Source organism: Tiliqua scincoides, chromosome 4 (genome assembly GCF_035046505.1).
Source record: "Tiliqua scincoides isolate rTilSci1 chromosome 4, rTilSci1.hap2, whole genome shotgun sequence".
Lineage (NCBI taxonomy): Eukaryota > Metazoa > Chordata > Lepidosauria > Squamata > Scincidae > Tiliqua > Tiliqua scincoides.
This window is the reverse complement of record NC_089824.1, coordinates 139664232-139687937: the sequence shown is the minus strand read 5'-3', so window position 1 is coordinate 139687937 and position 23706 is coordinate 139664232. Positions and strand designations below refer to the sequence as shown.

The window sequence follows — 23706 nt, the reverse complement described above, 5'->3', positions numbered from 1 at the left end:
GATGGAGCAAAGGGACAAAGTCTGCACACATATGATAAGAGGTGTGGAATGAAACGGTTATTGTCCAAATTCATTTAACACTCTATCTTAATTGTATCAACAGTGCAATCCTATGCATATTTACTCTGAAGTAAGTCCCACTATGTCCAAAGGGGCTTACTCCCATATGTTAAGTATGCATAGAACTGTGACCTAAGATATATTTAATTGGGTAGTAGACCTTGTCTTCAGATAATGACTTCATCCTTAAGATTTTTGTTAGAAAATCTGGTTCTACCAAGGAGTGTCAGGAGGTGTCATAATCTGGAGGCACAATCACTTGGCATGTATCTATAAGTCTCAACAATTTTCAGACACCTTGAACAAATGGTGTAACGTCATCCTCAACTCCATAATTTACTAGGAAATTATGTCATTTACTAGAGGACATGTTCATGTGCACACACACAGATATTTACAGTAATGTCGTCTTGGTCTGATGGCCTTCCTCCTGGCTTGAAAGATTCGTCCTCAATACTTTCAGGTTGCAGTGGAAGAACTGGAGATGTTTTCTCAGAATATGGATCTCTTGCTACAACATGAGCCTCATGGCTGTGTGGATATGCAACAGAATGTATTTAGCTTATGCAAAATGGTACCATGATAATTTGAAGAAGAATGCATTTGGTGCTAGGAACACAGCACGACAGACAAGGCCATCGCCCAGTAGTAGAAAACAAGATTTGCACATGCAGGTCTCCACATGCACTTCTAAACTTCTCCTGTTGAAAGATCTTGTGTAGCAGGACCAGGGAAGACTTAGATCAGATGTGGCCCCTGGAAGCAATTTCTCTGGCTCCCTTAAAATTGGACTCCTCCAGCATGATAATTAGGCTTTCTCATCTCTTGAAATTATGGACAACATTTGTACATTTTCCCCTTCCTCCAAGGAGCTGCTGGCGGCTGCCTTGGGTGTGTGGGATGCGGCGGCAGCCATTTCTGGCATTGCTGCAGCCTCCTGCCCTGGGCAGCTCAGTATTAGGCTGTTAAATCTTGGAGACTCAGTTAGACTAGATAGTGCTGGTTTAGGTGGGCCAGTTGTCTGACTCAGTACAGTGGATCCTGTCATATGTTTATATCTAACTCCTCAAAAAGTTGAGGACGTAAGTGCAGGGTCATATATAATGGGAACATTTACAATGGGGATCTCCAGATAAATACCCATTTCCTACTATCCTGTATTCTTATCCTGAAAATATCCTATGCTTTGGGGATACAGAGCTTTGGGGATCCTATGCTTCTGATGGCAGAAGGCCTTAGGGAACAATAGGTGACAAGAAAAACAGATTTCAGGCAAATGGAAGTCAGCCACTTTACCTTATTCTTATCAGCTCATACTGCTGGCGAACTGGAGGCATTTTGAACTTGAGGTTCGCCTCCTCAAGGTCCAATGTGGCAGTACCCTTGGGTGAGGCTTCTAAATGGAATTCGGCTTTCATTTCCACAGCATTCTGCATATAATCAGTTTTAATTCCCATGAGCACTGTACTCTTACCATGGACGCTATAAGAAGGTGGGAAAGGACACGTATTACAAATTTCCGCACTATGTTTCACTCTTTTCGGAGTCAGAATTTCCTTTTCTTAAATGACTCTATTAACTATAACACATTTTTTGAAAAGTCATTATTTTCCTTACTGAATATCAGCTTCGGCATTAACTTGTACACTGGTAAGATCAGGTGACTGAGTTTTTTCACTTGATGGAGTTGTCCTTACATTTGCTACAAGAGACAAAACAAAGATGTGAACAAACATGTACAGAGGTCAAAGAGTTGTCTTATTACAAGTAAACGTGTACACTGGGCCCTCCTTATCTGTGGGTTTGGCATCCACAGATTTGACACAATGTGAATGCCAACCCCATGACTGGAAGGTACTTCTAGTCACATTCAGACGGTCCTGTGAGAGATATCCGCAGATTTGATTATTCGTGGAAATCGGTATCCAAGGAGGGTCCTAGAACAGATCAGCTGCAGATATTAAGGGCTTACTGTATCTTAATTCCATAAAAAGCAAAGTCTTTGTCTTTATTTTAAAAATCTGACTAATTATTAAGAAATACTGAGCAGTAGGTCCTCAAAGTCAGAAGTTACATGATTTGACCTAGTTGGAGCTCATTAGTACATTTCTGATTATTTGGGATGGAAGTGAACTAACAATTAATGCAATGTTTTAGAGAAACTAGGTTGCTCTTGTGCTGATAAATAACATGGTTGTAAGGAACTCTGGAGCTCACTTGCTACCTAGTGATACCTAGTGATGTTACCCAGGGATGAAGATAAAACTTTACTGATCTTAATGAGGTTAGACTAATGTGGGAAAAATATAAGCAGGATCAGAATACAATTAATTCCCAAATACTCATACATTCTGAGATAGGATCAAAGCTAGCAAGATATTTTGGAAAACACACACACACACACCACACTTATGAATGATAAAATAATACCTATTATAAGTTCTAGCAGATGTTATTTTGCATATGTTTTCATCTACCTGTACTGCATTTTTGCTGTTTTTGAATTAGTTAAAAGAAGTAATGTATTCTTGTAAAGAAGAAGGCAAGGAAACAGATACCCTTTCTATGGGTACAGTATTTGGTACAGAGCATTAAGCCATAGCTGTCAAGCAGTGTAAGAGCCCAAGTGCCACAGACCACAGTCGCAAAAGTGCCGTAAGGCAAGTTTGCAGGGCTCACCGCTGGGCTCCCGCCAGAGCTAGCCCAGCGCCAGCCAGAGCTGAGCTAGCACGCAGTGGTCACCTGGGTTCTGAGGCTTGGCAGTCTCCCGGACTGCTGGGCTACAGAATGGGAGGCAGGGGCGTGGCCGGGGACGTGGGGGAGGTGTTCCGGGGAGAGGGTAGCTGTGCCAGGGGGCGGGCAGGAGGTGTGTCGGGGGAGGGAGAGAGGCAGATCTGCGGAGCTGTGCTCTGCAGGATCCAGGGTGCTCGTGCAGAGCTGCACACCCTACACGAGCGCCTTTACTTTAGCGCTACAAGTAAAGCTGCTCCCTAACCTGGATCTGAGTTTTGTCACATTCTTCAGTTCTCTCCAACATATGTTATTCTTAATAAACTATAAAGACATGTTATTTCCACACTCACCTTTTAAGGAAGCATGTGCTAGAACAATGGCATTCCCACTGACTTCAAATGGCAGACCAACTATAGTAGGACGACAGTGCTTCATCTCCAGTATCATAGCATTAGTCGATTCATGTGAAAAATCAATCCCGGAGAGTTGTTTCACCCGATCTTTTAACCGGGTAGAAGGGTCCTTCCATGCCTGCAGTGGAACGAAAATTCAGCATGTTAGAAGACCAAGAGATAAAGCAATTAGGGAGATTCTGAAAAAAATAAAATAAAGATAATCCCTTACCTTCTGTACATCTTTAAGGTCAAATTTATAAAACCCAATTTCTTGGTCAAACACTTTAACAGAGCCAATGGCCAGTGGATCTTCAGGAGATGACCACCCTGACAGCTGTCAAAGTCAAATCAAGGAGAATTATTTAATATTTAATCCATTCTGACAGGTAAATATCAGCAAGTAAAGAGAAACAGAAATTGTTTGATTAGTAAAAACCGTGATCCCAAGCCTATCACCATTGAAAATGCACCTAGTAAATGCTCATGATTACTGATAAAGGGGAACATTTATCACCAAATCAAGGATTTCATGAGGGCAGCCATCCCAAATCAAGGTTTCAACACAATCCCTTCTTCCACCATTTCTTTATGACAAATAAAAACATGTACCTCTCTTTCAGTCTCTTGTGTCTTCTGATGAGTAGCAAACTGGTCAAATTCTTTCCCTTGCTTCCTGAGTAATTCTGAGTAGCCTTGCATGTGTAGTGCAACCTATTTAATAAAAATTTTCAAAGAAAGCATAACAACAATTTAAAATGTATCTTATGTGAAGCAATACAACAACAAAACCAAACACAGACATCAGGTGTATATGTTCTAGAAAGGATCTAAATAAATGCAATGCATACCTCTAATGGCTTTAAGCTTAATCCTGCACCAAATGCTTCCAAGTTTAAGATGACATTTGTGGGCAATCCCGCTTGGGGACCAGTCACCCAGAATAAATTTCCAAGGATCCCAAATCTATAATGAGCTGTAACAGAAACAAACAGAAATAACAGTCTGGTTATTGATCTTCGGACAACAAAATTTGATTCCTCTATATCTATCCTTTGGAAGCATTGTCCTAGGTTAACTGCATATCAGTCAGGTACGTTATACATAAATAAATCTCCTTCCCTCCACCAGGCTGTTTGTATACTCTCAGGCAGGTGTCAAATGAGAAGGTGGATTGAGCTACTGGAAGCCAGCTGGACATAGCTGGAGGACAGTGTGGCTTAGTGGATCACAAGTCACACAGGCCTATTTTGGACTAACAGCATTTTTAAAGCTTGTAAAACACGGGATACAGGAAGTAATGTTGAAGATGACAAAAACATTGGGTAAGGAATTAATCAGACTTGGTATGGCAAATATTTATAATACTCTAGCAAAGTGATTCCCAACATTTTTTCACTTACATACCCCTTGGCAGTGCATTTCCATAAATTGCACCCCTCATTTTAGTCCCCCAAGGCTTTCTCATGCCAGCCCCACAAGGTCTTCTAATACAGACCAGCCTTTCTTGTTATTCAATTCTTTTTCAAGTACCCCTAAATGTCCTGGCAAGTACCTCTGGGGGTACACGTACCCCAGGTTGGGAATGACTGCTCTAGCGTTTTGAAAAACAATGGATGCTTCCATGAAGGAAGAAATGAAGTTCAAAAGGCCATATCTTATTTGGGAAAGAGAAGAGAAATAATTATCTACTACTCATGGTTATACATACTGGATAGACAAATAATTATCTGCTGTAACAAAAAATAATAATCTATGACTTACAGCTATACATATTGATTTGAGAAACTTTGCTGTAACGATAACTCAGTTGATCAAGTTCAGGATTCAAAAGTTTCATGGCGACATTGCAAGCCAGAGACCTAAATAAGACAGACAGCACTGTTGAAATGAAGACCATCTCAGGGTCTTAAAGAATGTTAAAGGTTGTCAGATTTATCAGGCATCTGATGACGTAGATTCTTGGTGGGCAAAACCAGAGTTGAAGGCCTTCCCTTACTAAACTGAAATTATGACACCTGTTAAAAGTTAGTTGCCTAACAAGGCATGATAGCGGCCAAACCAAGGCTTGCAAGGCACATGCAGCTCCTTGACATATAATGTGAGGCTCCAGGAAATCACCATGAATATAAAAAGTAAATAAAAAAAAAAAATTCAAGCTTTATATTTGTTTATTGGGTATAAACTGAGAGTCTGTAGGATTTTTTAAAAAAGTTTAATGTTCATGGTGAATAAGTACAGTATATTTAAGAATTTAAATGCTTCTTAAATATGATGGCTCTCAAACATCCCTCCTATGGCTCTCAGACACCTGAAGTTTGTGGCTATGTTAAGCGAGTTTGGCCACCCATGCACTATAACAACCAACAACAGTAGTCCTATTGTGTGATGGTTATGTCCCTACTTACTCATTCAAGAAATGGGGGAGCCTGATGTTTGCCATTGCCTTCATCTGGGAGTATGCCACGCTGCCAAGTTGCAAATTTTGGTCTTTGCGCACCAAATAAGCAACAGCTGTCACCATAGGGAGAGTCGGCTTAGTTTGAAAGATAGCAATGCATGCCATTACTCTGACTTGGCTTGAACGTGAACGATCAGCCATTATTTGAATGAGGTAGTCTTGTGCCTAGGGGAAGAGAACATTCCATTATTGCTTTCTTATCGTATGATAAACTGTATTAGAGATTGTATCCAATTTATCCAAATTGTATGCATAACAATTGTGTAGGTTTCATGCATGTAGATTTAAAGAGGAATACATTGGCCTTATAGAGGGATCAAATCACAAAGATGAAGTTAATAGACAAGGATGCTATTTATGGATATGAGTTCCTTATCAAGAATATGTGAATCCTATGTGGCTGCAAATATCCCTGATGTATAATTTATTACATATGAAATAAAAGGTGTTGTTTATGGTTCTGTGTGCCTTTGTTATTCCAGCACTCTCTGTCCTATAGTGCCTAGCTCCAGGGTGTCACACATAAGGCTTATGAACCAAATGTGGCCCTCAGAAGCAATTTATCCACAACCCCCCGTTATAATTGGGGTCTCCCAGCTTGATAACACAGGCCAACACACATTTTGCTTCCTTAAACACACCAATTCCTGGGTATATTTGGGGTGCTGATTCCAAAAATGGCATCCATTTTGCCCTATCACATCTAGTTTTGGAGACATGGCATAGTCTCTTTAGTGAATGGTTCAAGCAGCTTCCTCATGAGGAAGCCTGCACCATGGTTTCCTCATGAGGAAGCTGCTTGAACCATTCACTAATGAGGCTATACTCTATCTCCAAAACTAGACGTGATAGGGCAAAACGAATGCCATTTTTTGAATCGGCACCCCAAATTCATATCAAACCACCATAAAGTTTGGGAAAAACTTTTCTGACCCTCAATTTTGTAGGCCTGCATAATTGGAATTTCCCAGCTTGATAATTGGGTTTTCTCATATCTTGAAAATATGAACAAGATTTGCACATTTTCTCTTCTGTCATTTACAGCTAATGAGTTTCCATGTGAGAACAAAGTACTTGTTTCTGGCCATCATCTGCTTAATGATGTCATTTCCAGCCCTCAGTAGGCACCATGAATGCTAACTTCAGCCCTTTGTATGAAATGACTTTGACTTCTCTGGGGCCCTAGCTAGATTCTCGGGAATGAATGGTGAAGATAACCCTTCTTTGCCTGTCCCATCATCTAGTTTTCAGATGTATATTGCCTTTAAAAATAGAAGTTTAAGTTTCATTTTCACATCTAAAATCATTATTATATTATTAATATCATTAATAATATCCTTCATGATTCTTCATTTGACACAGAACCTTGGTGCTCAGGCAGGCTGCGTGCGCTTGCGTTGCATTAAAAATAGCACTGGATAAGCAAGGCACGGCCACTGAGTTAACATTCCATGAGATGAATACTTTGTACCTAATATATTGACATGAGTTGTCTTTGCTCCACTTACCTTGATAGGATTTTGTTTGCCAATTTGAGCAATGGCCCAAACAGCAACAACTTGAATGTGGTCTGGAAAACCAGGCAGGAGATTCATGATTGGCATGAGGCTAGCTGACTGACCGGCATTGCCCATAGCTTTCAGAGCCAGTAACACTTTGTCTTCCTCACGCCTGTTGGCTGCTTCATTTAAGAGGTCATGAAGGGGCTGCAAAGAAAAATGAACAACATTTTTTTATTTGATGCCGAGCTCCATGGGTGTAATAAATGTTGCTATAGTAGTTTCATGGATTAAAAAAAGAAGAGTGGATGCAACTCTCATTACCTCAGTCATCAGTGGGTTCCTGTTCTTTCAAAATATGTAACGCACATTCATTCTGAGTATAAAAACATATGCTTGTGGCTTTGTTGGACTGGAAGAACACTTATGGCCAAATCATTCAAAGCAAATCCAAAAGTATACAAGAAATATCCATGGACAAATCAGCCCAGATCCAAAATTCATCAAGTCAACAGATTTTTAATTCTGTTAATTCACCAAGGGTACAGAACAAAATTCACTTCAAGAAAGTAACAGAGGTATTGTGTGTGGGGACTACTCCAATCCTGACATGGAGCAGTTTTCTCCATTTTTAGCATCTGGACCAGCAAAAATATTTTTAAAGATAGTATATTTAAATTAATAGCTTAATACCCACTGGTGTTCCTGGAAAGGGGGGGGGGCAAAACAAAAGCTTTTGCTTTTGCAGTTGCAGTTGCAACTGGCTCTGAAGGCAAGGAGGAGGGGCTGCTTTACACCAGCAGCAAGGCGCCTGAAGAAACTTAGTATTTTGCCCCTCCCCCCTGGAACGCCAGTGTTAATACCTATAGTTTGTTAGACCTGAACATAGAATATGGCTCCGGAAAACACATTTTGATTTTTTTTCCAACAAGTTTTAGATTAACCTGAAATAAGCATTGTACCTGAAGGGCTGAACTGGAGCAAGGTGGATAGCGAAGACACGCTTTTTTTACAAGTCCACCGTATCCCAGATAGGTAAGTATTTGGACCGTTATGGTTCTTTGTAGCTTGATTTGTGTAAGTATATCCTGTTGGAGAAAGAGAGAAATAGTTTTAGGAACCAAAATTTGATGGATTGATCTTTTTCAGTTGCAAGAGTTATCCTTTTGATATGCATTGCATTGATTTATCTACACAGTGATTTATATTCTATACTTTTACAATCAAATATGATGAATAAGCTTTAGATGTACTTACATTGGCTACTGCAAGTGTGCGCTCATTAGGGATGGCATAGTGGAAGATTGTGAGCATTAGCCAATGTTGTTCAAAAACAGTAAAGCTGTCACCACTTTTCAATAACTCCTTCACAACCCTTAGTGCATCCTCAGTGCCTGCGTAAGCGAGTGCAATCACAAGGGCATTCCTGCAAGGAACAGAGGAAGACATTTTAAGATTTATTCTTAGTCTTTCTCTACAGAGAAATGATGATTGGATATATTTATGAGAAGATCTTGAAATGTTCTACTGGAGTAAAATCAAGTTTAGAATGGGTATCGATCACTATGCCATGACATCATGGCAATGTTATGAAGTCTATGCTACTGAGCCAATGTACCTAGCATGACGGTTATTCACATGACTCTTGAAAAGTTCGTGCAGACTATTGAAATCCAAACGACGACACAGTTGGGTTAGCTGTATGAACTTGTCTGCACTGTCCTTTATGCTGCTCTGGTCTAACACTTGCAACACTTCTTCAGCCTATTAGATCAAAAAGACAACAACCGTTACTCAGATTTATTCACTGTGCTCTTTAAGTACACATGGCTCTCATCCTGACTTTAGAGAGTAGAATAATTCAACATGCTAAACTTTCTCTACCTTTTGTTTCGGGTTTCCAGGCTTGATTGGCATCAGAATGGAACTTTCTTTTGAAAACTGAAAGTGAAGATTTCCTTGGTTCTGCCAGTTGGCCTGTGGAACTTGGGCAGGTCCATTTTTCACCTCGCTCAGTGTAAGTTCTTGACTGGAAAGAAAGAGGAAATCACAAGTGCCATTAAGGATGCAGTCACTCCTGTGGACCGTTTCTGGATTGACCTCCCAAAACAAGGAGGATACTTGGGAAAATACAGGGTATGAAGTTAACACTACAGAAGCCAGTCAAAATGTAACTCAGAATTGTATCTACTGTGAGTAAGGGGTATGTAGTTGAGAACATCAGAACAACACTGCTGAAACTCTTCAGCTAGTGCTATGTACCTGGCTTTCATAACTCCAGCACCATCACGTTCATCGAATAGGGAAACCTCAAATATTTGCTCAGATTCAATACGAGTCATCAGAGCCCTGGAGTTTTCGTATTTCAGGTTGATGACAGACGTTGCAGCTCCTTTCACCATCTTTTCTTTCTACATCACAGAAAGTGCCAGTTTTAATGAGTATGAATACAATCTGACTTTATGCTCAGTTGAGAACAAATATTTTTATAGTATCCTTACCAGTGGGCAGTTAGGGAGGAAGTCGATATAGGACATTCCAACATTTTGCACTATTTTATTCTTGCAGTTGTCCAAGTCCTTTGTCTTAGTAACAAGGAGACCATTGTTCTTCCTGTCATCTTGGACAATGTACCTTGTCTGACACTCGCCACCAATTCCATTCTGCAAATATTGATAGATATGTCAGTCGACTAAATGATACAGGAACCCAAAGTCAAAATAGAGATGGCAAAGATTTGCAATCTGTGTCTCAGAAAATGAGAATAATATCAGGCACATCAGGAAATTTTCACAGCAGAGTATTCTCCTTTATAATTTCCCTTGCAGTTTGATACTAATTTCTTAATATATTAGAAAGCCATACTAAAACAGAGCTGGCTTTTGTTTGGTTAGTCCCCAAATTTTGACAATGCTCTCTAGACTAAATGACCCTTAAATTAAATTGTGAGGGTTAAATTGTGAGGGTAACCATACGGTATTAAGAATTTAGGGGCAAACTAGTGCTGGCCTTCTCAGCAACACATATTTACGTAGAGGAGCGATTTTACCAGTGTGCCGTGGCAAACAGGTGTGCCGTGAATGGTCTGCAGGTGTGCCGTGGGAATTTAGGGGAGGGTCATTTATTAATAGGGCCATTGGGGGATATGAGCCTCCCATTAGCAGCATGGTGTGCCTTGTCAAGTGACAAAAAGCTGATGGTGTGCCTTGACAATTCTAGCACCTTGTCAGTGTGCCATGAGGTGAAAAAGGTTGAAAATCGCTGGTGTAGAGTGACCTTTTTAAAGAAAGAATTCATGTACCCATTTTACTTATTGAAAGGAAGTGACCTTGGGGGTGACTACTTTTCTTCAGTTCCTGGGAAACAAAGCAGTGAGCAATAGCAGCTATACACTCCTTAGTGCAGTAACTAATAAAGAAACAAGATCTTTCATCTCTATAATAAGCTAGAGCTACTAGAAAAAAATGAATGCAAATGTACCCTGAATGTAAATATAAGATACAAACCTCCTGTGTCTCATACGTACTGCTGGATTTCAGTGTTATTTGTAACATGGTCAGTATTCCTTTGATAAGATTCACACAATGTTTAGCAGCATCTTGTGGTGCAAAAATATTCCCCACAACACCACCAGCATATTCAAATTTGTAGAATGGGAGGGAACATTTAGATATTTCTGCAGTTTTCTTAGGATTGACAGCAAACTGATTGGAATGGAATCCAACATAATCTTCCATTTGGAGATTGTGAACCTAAGAAAAAATGGATGGGAAAAATCACTATTTCAGTTTAATAATAATAATACTAGTATTTATACACCACCTTTCTGGTCATCAGATTACTCCTATGACTTTATTCAAGGCGGTTCACATAGGCAGGCTATTTCTAAACCCCCAAGGGGATTTTTAGAAAAACAGAAAGGTTCTATCTTTCAAGAATCACACAACATTTCAGATGAATCTTTCATGGTCTGGTATCACTTCTGGCCCCCAGTTGCCTCCCACGCTGGCTGACAAGCAGCTCCTTCATCTCTCACTTGAAGGGCAGCCAAGACACTTCTTCGCTTACACCAAAGAGCAGGTGGAATAACTCAGCTCAGCTTGTCAGCTGCTTCAAGGTCTCACCATTCACGGAGCTGCCGGTGGCCTCGAACTGGCGACCTTCAGATGTTATCTTCAGGCTAAGCCTCTAGACCAGAACTCCTGTCCAGTTTAAGTCCTTTTATCATATCTAATGTATTTGATATGTAAACAGATCATACCAAAGATCCACTAAAATCAATTATACTGAGCTATGAATACTGTTTTGCATTATGTATCTCTTTGCATAGCACCAGGTCATTTAACATACAAAGCACATGTAGAGATACACAAAGGTAACCTGCTTTCCTCTTTTACTGTAATGAAATCGGCCCACAGAGATAAGGCAAGCTTTTCTATTGACTCTTTTGTGAAATATATTCCGCACTAATGATGTTCTGCTGAAACATCCATGAAAGTTTTTGTGCTTTCACAGATATAGTTGAACTGTATAACTTAAATGCTGAGAGAGTTGCTCTGCCACCACTATATAAAGGCTAGGAGTACAAAGATGGTCTTAGGGATCGGTAGTGGATTTTCTGGTGGGCTCCGAATGGTCGGTAGTGGCCCAGCAAAGCCAACCCCAACACAAACCCTATATTTGCAGGTAATGCTACTGAATTCTAATCCAACATTTTAACTAGTTGGCCTATGAGGCCAGACTCACTTCTATAACCTGAAATTCTGATTCCCAAGTAATTCTACTGAGGGGATTTAGTAAATAGGCTGCAACTGGCAGAGCCTTTGAATTTTACAAGACTACTCTACATTTACTCCATGTTTTCCTTAGGGCGCAATCCTAATCCCTAATGTCAGTGCTTTCCAGCACTGGCATAGCGATGCCAATGGGACATGTGCTGCATCCTGCAGTTGGGTGTCACTCAAGGAGGCCTCCTCAAAGTAAGGGAAAGTTTGTTCCCTTGCCTCAGAGCTGCATTGCCCTTAAGTCAGTACTGGAAAGACTGTGCCTTTAGGATTGTGCCCTTAAGATTGTGCCCTTAGGGCAAAATCCTGCCCCCCACTTGGGCTGACACAAGCCCTTGCTCAGGCCTGCTGTAAAGCACTTTTGCGCCACTCAAAGGGGAGATAGGCCAGTGCACAGATATGCAACATGGGCCCTGGAGGATTGGTGAGATGCGTCGGCCAAGCTCAGCCGATGCAGGGGTCTGGGGGGGAGCGTGGGCAGGGAGGAGGTGGGAGGGAGGTGTTTCAGTGCAGGAAGATGGCAGGCAGCAGGTGTTCCAGGGGGCAGGTGGGCAGGAAGCGGGAGGCGGGGCCAGGATCTGTGGTTATGTGGGGTCCTGATCCCATTCCTGGGAAGTATGGCATGGCTCTGGGCTGCTTGGATCTGTTTGGATCTGCGCCACCTTGTCAGATGGCACAGATCCGAGTAGACCCATTGGGACCACTGCAACATGACACAGGATAAGGAGGAACATTTCTCCTTGCCTTGGGCTGTGCTGCTTTTGGACCCAAACTTACACTGGATGCAGCATAGGCCCTCTGGCCTGCCTGCTTCCAGCGCAAGTTTGGATTGTGCCCTTAGACAGTCACCCTGTCATGCCTGGAACACAAATATTTAAGGTCTTCTAAAAGTAACCAGAAAACTTCTGAGTCACTGATATTATTAAAAAAAACAAAAAAAAAACTATAGAATTTAGTAAGATTCTAAAGTAAGAAAATAGAATTTGGGTGGATAAGAGATATCAGGATCAAATATTAAAATGAAAGTTGACTTGTTTGTTAGGCCATGTTAACACTACGTGAAGCTACAGTAAATATAAGACCATATCATGTGCAGTTGGGTGATTTGTAACAGCAGTTTTACCTTCCTTTGCTCAGAGATTATTTCTCCCCCACTTCTATCATTTCTAGATCTTTCATCTCTCAATCCCCCCCTCCTTGAGTTTAACTTCTCTCCTGATATCTTCTCCTTGTCTTAGTTTAACTGCTACCTGGGCTTATTTTAGTTGCTCCAGAAGAAAAGCCTGCTGTAAACTCTGTGGCTTGTGCACTGTAAAACATTCAAGCTATATGTTGCTGCCTCTCCATTTGTTCTTAAGGCTTTGAATGAAAAGTTATTTGAGTTAGCATAAATTAAGTTGAGGGCAAATCACTATAGAAAGATGTTCGGGCACTTTTACCATGAATACATCTGCAAATTAGAATGAGTTCTAAAATGAAACCTGCATCAACTTCCCCTGGCTGGTAATGCAGGGATCATTTAGAAAAGAGAGTTTTCTGCCATTTTCCTTACTGAAAATATATTTGTAGGGGCTGCATCTACCAAGCTTACCTTGAGGATTTTTTTATCTGACTCCTCAGTGAAGATCTCTAAGTTAGCTGTCACACGAAGTGCAGACCTTGCTGTACCTTCTCCTTCTACCGTATTGTTGATAATGGCCTTGTATTCATACCTGTAGATTTTATCATCAGCAAAGTGTGGCTCTACAAAAAATGAAAGAAAGATTTATTTCACTAGAACTTATTCATCAAAGGCAAGTTTTAATCTGCTGGGCTTTAATTTAAGGGTTCATTGATGTACATTTTGGATCAGTTTTGGTTTCGATTTTGGCATGTGCCACTGCAGAAGGGAATTAACAAGAAAATAGTTCCTCAGAGCAATTGCTTGCTCTTGCTTATTAAATCAGGTTATCTCATACTTCCTTCAATGCCTTTACAAGGCTGGTATATTTAACTTTTGAAAAAATGCAAATACATTTTATTAATTGGCTCATCAATCAAAGGCCAAGGATTAATCATATTTATCATGTACAGTATTATTATTGTTAGCTGTATAATGAATAAATGTCTATTGCATGTTACAGGGTTCAACGCTCTTCATATTGATAATCTTGTAATGCTTATAGTAACCCTGTAATATAGTTCAGTATGATTATTCCTCTCTTGCAGATGGAAGCAGAGCTGAGGCTTAGGGAGAGAGGCTTGCCTAAGGCCACCTAGAGTGTTCCTATCAGAGGCACACTGTAAACAGGGAACTGCCAGATTTGAAATTCATCCTCTTAACCAATGGTATTCCACCAGCTCAACAAATGCTTTTTCACCCAGTGGTTGATTGCCTTAATAGTCACTTCAACAATATGATGGTACAAAAAAAAAAAATGAATACTAGACTTACTTATTTGGGCAAACCGTGGATTCTGTGGCGACTTCTGACTCCCTGCAAGAAAGAAATTGGACAGTTTACAATCTGCATATTACAGCAGAGCAGTGGTTCTCACACATTTAGCACCGGGACCCACTTTTTAGAATGAGAAACTGTCCAGGACCCACTGGAAGTGATGTCATGACCGGAAGTGACATCATCAAGCAGGAACATTTTTATCCATCCTAGGCTGCAATCCTATCCACACTTACCCAGGAGTAAGTCCCATTGCCTATCATTATTAAAAGAATATACATAGTAGCTTGTTAAAAGCACAGGTGGAGACCCATTATTCGTGAGGGTTCCGTTCCAAGAACCCAGGTGGATGGCAAAAAAATGAACTATAGCAAATCAATTTAAAAAACAAAGCTTCTTTGTGTGGTGATTTAAAACAGGCTTGCTGACCTTTTGAAATGCACGCAGAGGTAATCAGTTTGTCTCCAGGCGCTTAGGCTTCACTAGGAGGCAGCAATCCCTCCCTTCACCAGGAGCCCCAGTGAGGGGGAAAGAATTGAGGAGGTGATAGGAGGTGAATTTAGCCTTCTTTCACCTGCTCAGGGGAAAGGGAGGAGTGAAGCCTGCAGAAGGAATGACTGATGGATTGTCAACGGTTGTCCTCTCTGGCATTATTAAAGGACTGTTTAATTTAAAGGCCCTTCTCATCAGCTTCAAGACAGAAAAATCTGTGGATACTTAGGTTATAGGTTAGGTTATAGGTTATCAATTAGGTTAAAGGTTATACCTTTAATCACTTATATGACTGTAATCACTTGTATGACTGCAACAGTAAAAAGCAGTTTTTTAACTGTGATTTTAAAGGGGTGCATTTTTCCCCTTCTCCAGGGATCAGCACATTCCTTCTCATTTGCAGGGGCCATTCGTGTTGAGTCAAATCCGCGTATAAAAAATGTATAACAAGGCTGGACCTGTACAGGTCTGTAACATTTCCCCAAATGCAGTCACATACCACGGTAGCATTAAGTCTAATATATTAAAAATAAAATATTGAAATGAATGGGGACCCACCTGAAATGGGCTCGTGACCCACCTAGTGGGTCCGACCCACAGTTTGAGAAACACCACAGTAGAGAATAACCTTTTCATTGTCAGACAGTGTTGTCTAAAATTACAAAAGTACAAAATTCTACCTAGGGTTTGTAGTAAACAAAAATTTAAACTTACCCACGAGGGTGAGCAGGACTGCTAGGACAATCCCCCTCATGATGAAGGTGAGTGTTGGTCTTTAGCCATCCTGGGCATTTTATAGGAAGAGCAGTCATCCCACGTGATCCCTGCTGACCAGGATTTTGCTGAGGTTGCAAATGATTATCTACTTCAGCAAACAACTAAGTTTTGCTTTTTTTGGCACCCAGTCTCATCTTTTCTTTAATTTTTAAGGAAGAGAGACTCCTCTGTTTTGCCACAAACATGGTTATGTCCTCTATGTTTCTTGTTAAATTCATACTGAAATATGTAAGGAAAATGTCTTACATACAATTTTTTTTTTTTTGGGGGGGGGGGGATGTTAAAAAGAAAGAAAGAGAGAGAGAGAGAGATTTTGCTAGTTTTATTTATAGCTTGTGGCCATCCTGAACACTGCTTTAGATGGGGATGACTGTGCCCTGGTTGTTCTGACCTGATTTCTAATACAAACTTTAACCTAACTGATAACCTCTCAAAAGTGATGGCTGGTGACCGACGTGGCAAATGCAACATCTGTCTTTGTGCCTGGTTGTTGCTTTTTAAATTTCTCTTCAGTTTGTCATTTTGAAAAATGAGCAACAACTCCATGACTAGCATTTGTTAGTCTTGTTTTCAAATTAGCTCCCTGCATGAGTGTCTGCCGACATCTGCGACAAAGGCACAAACAATTGGTTTGTGTTTTATATTCAGCGAGAATTATAGTGACCAGAATTCAACATGACATTAAGATATTAAAGCGATGAGGGTCTCACAGAACACAATAGTCATATATAGAATTCAGATATAATATTGAATTGCTTATTATATCCCACCTTTCTTCCATCACAGGGCTCACAGTGAGATCGACAGGGTTCCCAGGAGGCCTTTCAAATAGGCACTAACCTTACATGGACTTTCTTAGCCTCAGTCATGCTATTGCATTACATTCTCTCAGATGAGACATTACATTGTAATAAATACAATGGAGATCTTTACTCTGAAGCACTGTGGTCAAAATGTAGAAAGGATTTTGGAAACAAGGAAAGGGCACTGTTTCACTAGGTCATTGTTGTTGTTAAAAAAACCACTTTAAAAACATCCCCAAAGTTGTCTACAGCAATGAAAATAAAAATACAAAACCAAACATTAAAATTCAAAACTTAGGGCGCTTTCCTAAGTGCCCCTTTGGCCGGTGCAAGTCCCAAAGAGTGTTGTAAAAATGCCGTAAAACACTTTTGCGCCACTCTTTGGGGAGATAGGCTGGTGCATGGATGTGTGCTGGCCTCCCTGTGCCAACATAGGCTCTTGGAACGGGCGAGTTTGCATCAGCCGAGTTCGAGCTCCTGGGCTGCTTGGATTTGCACCACCAATTTCAGTGGTGCAGATCCGAGTAGCCCCATTGGCCGAGCCTCAGACAACCTGAAACTTGCGCTGGATGCAGAGCGGTTTTGCCGGTCTGCCTGTTCCAGTGCAAATTAGGATTGTGCTGCCCATATCTCTTGAATGATGTTGATTTTGGATTAAAATGAAAGCTAGATACAGTAATGCCATTTGCCTCAATATGTTTAGCCCAAACTCCATATTTGACCTAGGACAATTTGAAAAACATATATTTTAATGTATGTAAAGAAGCAGCAACAAGAGCTCCTCTGTCCAGACAGAATCAGGTTTCTGGGGTGAGGCCAAAATTAATATTCTTTGATAAACTAGTCAGAAGATAGCAGAAAAAAGGGTCTTGGAGGAGCTGATTATCTGGTTCCATTCCGGTCTGACTTCAAGCTGGGACTCCAGAGAGTTGCCTTGGTGGATGACTTGCACCAGAGAATGGACAGGAGGAGTGCATCCCTGTTAGTCCAACTGGACCTCTTGGCAGCTTTTGACACAATTGACCATGGTATCTTCTGGGTCAGTTGGCATAAAGGAAAGCAAGAGAGACAACAGAGACAGCTGAAGAAGGAGGAGAACTTTGAATGGCTGTGGATGATGGAGGTAGACTAGTGAATGTCACATGCAAGGGTGTATTGGGGTAGAATGTTGTTGCTGTTCAGTCATTAAGACATGTCTGATTCTTTTTGACCCCATAGACCACAGCATGCCAGGCCTCCCTGTCTATCACTAACTTCTGGAGTTTGTCCAAATTACCATGCACTCCCCAAATAAATACAGCCAAAAACAGGTATGGAGTTAAAATGGGCCACTTTATTGAATACAAAACATTGCAACAGGGCAGCAAAAGGGGTAAACAAAACCCATCCCAAGTGCGGGGTTCTACATGGGGGAAACGATCCTAGCCGTCTTCGTCCCCCAATCTCATAGGGCGTCCACCCAACTCCAGACGTAACTCAATTGTTATTAAGCCCGCCTTTCAACGTCACCCGAAGAGGGTAAGTCAGCCGAACTGTTATGCCTTCAGGTCACCCCTGCAAGGCCCCCAAGTTCGAACAAGGGGCTAGCCAGCCTGCCTCCTCGAGCCGGTCAGGCATCATGGGAGCGGTTCTGGTTCACCCCCTGACCTTGCTGACTTAGATTGGACACCGAGACGGTCTTCTGCCTACTCACCCTGCACTTCTACCGCCACAAGGGGAGGTCAGCCTAGCACTTGGCCTTCCCTGCACCCAAAAAAGGTTCTCAAGCCCTGTTGCAAGTCTGTTAAAAGAGGCCATAACCCATAGGGGAAAGATGCACTCCATCGCCACGGTAAAGAGCAGGCTGCCCAAAACAAATTCCAGGATGATGGTTAGCCGCTCCCCCGAGTTCCATGATGACCCTGCCCAGGTAAGCATTGACTCTTTTGTGGGCAACATCTGTTCTTCTAATGTTGCACATCCACCTCCCAATCCTCCTAGGCAGCATACCAGACCACAGAATAGTAATCCCAGGGAACTGACTAACGAGCGTTGCAAATTCCCTGCGGGCCTGGAGCCTCAAGGACATAGACGTCTTCTGGCCCAAGTCATTCTCACCTAAGTGGACAACGATTACCTGGGGCAGGGGGTTGAGTGCGATAAAATCCATAAAGGCTGGGAAAAAATGACTCCAACACATACCCCTCTTGGCCAGCCAATCAATGTGCGCAACATCACCCAGCTCCGGCTGAGAGCCGATGACATGGCATGCTTCCGGGCCCAAAAAGCTATGGAATGTCCGCAGATCAGGACCCTGGCTGGGCACCACCGTCACGGACCTGTTGACAGAAAAGCACATCGTGAGGCAAACTCACTTAACACCCACTTAGAATAGCTCACAGTTAAAAAGTATAACCAATTCCCTCAGCCTTGTGAGGAATACACATCGCCCCACCCAAATGGGTCTGGGCAAACACTTGCATGGTCAGTAACATGGTCATCACAAACACATCGCCCCCATCCGAAACAGGACTGGGGCAAACACGATCCAGGCCAGAGCCTGATCAACAGGGGGCCTTATAGACCAAAGACAGCAGCTACACATCGCGCCAACGTGGCACAGCACCTTGGGGTAAAAGCAACTGCAAAATAACTACCCCCCATGCTCACCCAGGGAGTCACGGCCTATACTAACAGGCCCAGCATCAGCGAACATAGTATTTAAATGCACCAGAGAGCCATCTGCCAGTGTGCTTGATGTCCTGGGGCGAAAAAACCAATGTGAGCAGCTGCTGATGCTGCCCCAATTAAAAACGAATGAAGCCCGGATAGTTCTGCCCTCAAACCTAAGTGAGCCAATGCCCTCTTAAAAAATGGCCCAAAACGGATAAATCATGAGGGGGGAATGATCCCAACTGTCAGGGATCCCAACAGCGGGCCCGCTCCTGAAAGGAGCCAACAAGGTATACAGGGCAAAGGTACCACAGATACAGGGCAGATACAGGGCAAAGGTACCACATAGGAGCCCGATTAAGCTGAATCCACTGCCCACACCCCGAAATTCCCCCCCACTCTCAAGGGATAGAGGCAGGGCACCCATTAGGTGGGTTGATAATTGCAAAGACACTAGCCTTGTCAAAGGTCATCACCTCTGTGCCTATCTGCACAGAGCTACTGCACCTGGTAAATGTGCAGCAGCCACTGCCATGCATGTTAAGCAGGTTACTAAAGGCGTCACTCCACTTATGAGGAGTAGGGACAGCACACCCTTAGGTTGGTAACAGAACATAACCCCCCACTCTCAAGGGACAGAGGCGGGAAACCCATTAGGTAGGTTAATAATTGCAAAGACGCAAGCCATGGGAAAGGCCATTACATCTGTGCCTATCTGCACAGGGCTACTGCACCTGGTAAATGTGCAGCAGCACTGCCATGCCTGTTAAGCAGGGTACTAAAGGCATCACCCCACTTAGGAGGAGTAGGGACAGCCCACCGTTAGGCGGGGTTGGTAACAGAACATAGCCCCACACTCAGGGACAGCCCACTGTTAGCTGGGGTTGGTAACAGAACAAAGCCCCACACTCTCAAGGAATAGAGGCGGGGCGGGTTAATAAGCAAAGACACTAGCCTTGGCACAGGCCATTACATCTGTGCTTATCTGCACAGGGCTACTGCACCTGGTAAATGCATAGCTGCAGCACCATGCCTGTTAAGCAGGTTACTAAAGGCATCACCCCACTTTCGAGGAGTAATTGCAAAACCCTAGCCTTAACAAAGGCCCTTGCATCCTCGCTGGGGGAGAAGCCCCCCACTAGAGGGGGCTAAAACTTCCTGGTAATGCCTGTACATGATATTGGTCAATAAGCCTGTGGCGAGCAGCCACCATAGGGGCAGCTTTATAAATTCCCTTTGCCACATTAATTTGAAAACCCCTAGTGAAATCCTGCCATCTTGATGCACCCTCCTGGCAGGAACTGATGGCCTGTGTCAGAGACCAGTGACAGTGGGTAGAAGTCCAGGTGTCAACATGCAGCTATTAGATAAAAGCTGACCTGGCATGGACTAGGCAACTATACTGAAAGGGAAAACCCCGTCCTCAAGTGCCACCTGTGCAGCCTTTACAGTGTGGTGGCACCCCAACTTTGGGATCGGGACCCAATTAAAATTAAGGCTATACCAACCACTCAAGCCTCCGTGGTCATAACGGTTATTTGCTCTTCCCCCAAATAGAGGTTTATTTCAATTTTTAATGCATTTAGCCTAGCCGCTTGTCAGTTTTATGACCAATCAGAATTGGATTGGGACCTATTGTAGGTCATGAAGTCATAGTTTGTGGACCATAGTTCAAGAGCATTAATGCCCAACCTGCAACCATTGTAACACAAGGCAGGTAGGAGCTAGTCCACAGGAGCATCTTTCCTCTAACCCTCAAGCATCTTTCAAATCCAAACACCCTTGGTGTAGCCTCGCCCCTAAGGTTACAAGCAGAAAGAATGTGGAAGCCAGGTGGGCAGTTTTGACCGAACTACCAGTCCCCTTTCCCTATCGCTCAAGTAGGGATGACAATGGTTTGAGGAGTTAAAGCTCCATATTTCAGGAGGGAAGCAGACGCTCCTCCTAAAAGTGAGTGTCGGTATTGCTATTATGAATTCCCAGAACAAGCCGGGTTGAAACCTTTAAGAGTATAGCCAGGTACAAGGAGTAACAAGGCTTGGACAATAACATGCACGCTCACCTAGTTGCTGCACCTATGTCTGTCCTCCTACCTAACTGTCACCCCATGGGAGGGGAAATGTACGAGCACTGTCAACCTGCAAACTGGGGAATTATGGGAAACCAAGGTTCCCGGTATTTTCCTGAGGGAGGAAATTACTCCTAAGCGCTCGTTAACACATCTGATACCAGCGATGTCTGGACAACTAAGAAAGGCTCTCAAAGCTCTGAGGCTGCCAATATCACACCCTTTACTAGGAGCAAGACTCATAGACCAAAACGGAGCCTGTTTCCTAGAATACCTGCACAAGATTGGGCTCTTAAGTTCATCCTCCCCAGCGGCTGAGGAAATGGGAGATGGGGGGCCGGTAAAAAAGAAACAACTGCACCCAGAGAAAGAACCGACTGCACCCCAACAGTTCCCACTGGGATACTGTCCAATCCAGGGCTGGGTCCTGCGAAGCCCTGATGCGGAAATGATGGTCGTAGGCCATCCAATCCGCCAGCATGGTCGCGAAAAAGCACGATGAATAATGTCCAGGTATTTAAAAAGTTTCCCCGCCTTCTTGGGGTACAGCTGGACAGTGACCCTAGAAAATAAAATGAAACCATTGAGTCAATTGGTTCAATTTTTCTCAATTTTTCTTTGCCTAACGGTTTCAACATCTCGCACTGCGTCACTCACTTTAGGGGCAGGCTCTGGCTCAATGTGTAAAAGACTAAACATGTCTATAAAGTCACCTCACCATATCTTCTCCTTGACCGACAAGGCGAGGTGTGAACCCAGAGGGATGGCGATAGTGCCATATGAAACCTTAGGCTTCTCCTTCTCCTCCACCAGGCCCAGAGAATCAACCCCCCAATCCAAATCCTGTTGTTCCAAATCAGGCTCATGTACAGCTGGGTACTGCCAATAAGGTGGGGTGGGGCTCTACCAGCCTTGGGTCTAGCCTTGGAGTACAGATTCGCCCAGCCCAGTGCCTGAGGGTACTGTGGGTAGCTAGGACTGTGCCAGAAAGTAGGCAGCCCCCATGGGGACCAGGGCTGCTCTGGGACAGCCCAGTCAGAAGACCAAATGTGGCCCTCCTGCTCATCCCACACCGGTTCCAGGTTCTGATCAAAGTCAAACACTGGCCACCTTGCCCACCGCTGCCTCTATAGGCCTGCGGTCGTAGCTTCTTAAGTGGACTGACTGCCTCAACTTCAGGGGAGCTGTCATCTTGTGGGTCGCCCTCCTTGGCAGTGGCCAGTGTACCAGCTGGGTCAGCGACCTGCTTAGGGGGGAGAGAGGCACCCATCAATGCTCCTTTATTTTTTCTGGTAGACCTGCGAGGACCAGGGGCCAGACCAGAACTTGAGCCCCCATCACCTTGACCAGCCTTCCTGAGTGCTTTTTCTTTTTGTCTGGCTTCCAAATGGGCCATAAAGGCACACAACTCTGCCATCTGATCCTCATCGTCTGATGAAGAAGGAGGGGAAGGGGGCAGCCACACCGGGATAGGCCTTTTGGCGGCCTTACCACCTGAACTCTGCGCCTTTTTCCCCATGTCTACACTCCCAATGTATTATATGAAACTGGGGCCCACCACCCCCATGTTCTTGCTTTTAACCAGTAGGATACAGTAGCCCCTTGAGAAGGGCATGGTAGACTTGCTGTAGAACTCCTCCGCAGTCACCGGTGCTCTGGATCGCCCTGCTGCCAACGAAGATGCCCGAAAATATCCCATCAAAAGTGGGGGGGGGGGCCAGCAGGAACTGGGGCTTGGGGTGCAGCCGAAATTCTGTGCAATGGGGAGGATGAAGACCTCCCTTCCAATTAAGCCCCCCCAATAGCCCCTTACAGGGACCCTGGCTGCCAACAGATCAATTACTGGGGGGGCGAGCGCGAGGAGGTAAAATGGCACCGGGCTCCTGAGGCCCTGCCGTGCCACACGGTCACCCAAAATGGCTGCCGCCACCCCAGCCCGATTGCCCCCAGCCTCCCTGCCGCCTGGTGCGGCAGGAGGAGGCACCCGGTACCCCTGGATGCGGGGTGCGCCTGGCCTGGAGCCGGCCTGGAGCCGGCTAAAGAGGGACCAGCCGCCCGGTTCGCTCCGTGGGCGGCTACCCCCCTGGGCACCCAGCTGCCTGGTGCGGCTGGAAGGAGGCTCCCGCCGCCCGCCCTGGAGGCACGTGCAGCCAACTGCCCTGGCCCCAAAGGCTCGTGCCGCCCGGGCCACTCGGTGGGCTCCCTACACCTGCAGCGGGGCAGCTGGCACCAACGGGGCTTGGAAGCACGCAGGCCCACTCAAGCCCTGTCTACAGGGAAGCCTCCCTCCCGCTCCTGGCTGAAGCGTCCACACCGGTTGCTTGCCAGGAACGGACTGAGCTCCTGCAGGCGCATATGCGCCTGAGGAGTTCTCCCATCCCACCCCCCTTTCGGCTAGCCAGCCAATCCGCTGGCAGCAGGTTCCTGTTGCCGGCTGGGGGGGAAGCCTGGCAATAACTGCTAGCGCGCCAGGGAGGCGCGCTAGCAGCCTTTCATGTTCATTGCCTCAGTGACACTATCTAACTATCTCATCCTCTGCTGTGCCCTT

At 44.0% G+C, this 23706-nt stretch overlaps 1 protein-coding gene across 1 annotated transcript in view; it reads right to left on the bottom strand.

Annotated features, from left to right (window-relative positions):
* Positions 1 to 22677, bottom strand: part of LOC136648465 (vitellogenin-2-like) — a 38857-nt gene extending 16180 nt beyond the window's left edge. Inside the window, exons 1-20 of the mRNA XM_066624578.1 lie at positions 22232 to 22677; positions 18620 to 18756; positions 14364 to 14405; positions 13521 to 13672; positions 10652 to 10897; positions 9647 to 9808; positions 9408 to 9556; positions 9030 to 9174; positions 8764 to 8909; positions 8403 to 8571; positions 8108 to 8233; positions 7155 to 7352; positions 5594 to 5811; positions 4950 to 5047; positions 4037 to 4161; positions 3418 to 3522; positions 3144 to 3324; positions 1678 to 1762; positions 1357 to 1542; positions 459 to 591 (exon numbers count right to left, since the gene is read on the bottom strand). Coding sequence (XP_066480675.1) covers positions 459 to 591; positions 1357 to 1542; positions 1678 to 1762; positions 3144 to 3324; positions 3418 to 3522; positions 4037 to 4161; positions 4950 to 5047; positions 5594 to 5811; positions 7155 to 7352; positions 8108 to 8233; positions 8403 to 8571; positions 8764 to 8909; positions 9030 to 9174; positions 9408 to 9556; positions 9647 to 9808; positions 10652 to 10897; positions 13521 to 13672; positions 14364 to 14405; positions 18620 to 18756; positions 22232 to 22677 — 3249 coding nt within the window. The remainder of the gene's footprint in view (positions 1 to 458; positions 592 to 1356; positions 1543 to 1677; positions 1763 to 3143; positions 3325 to 3417; positions 3523 to 4036; positions 4162 to 4949; positions 5048 to 5593; positions 5812 to 7154; positions 7353 to 8107; positions 8234 to 8402; positions 8572 to 8763; positions 8910 to 9029; positions 9175 to 9407; positions 9557 to 9646; positions 9809 to 10651; positions 10898 to 13520; positions 13673 to 14363; positions 14406 to 18619; positions 18757 to 22231) is intronic.
* Positions 22678 to 23706: the final 1029 nt, after the last annotated feature.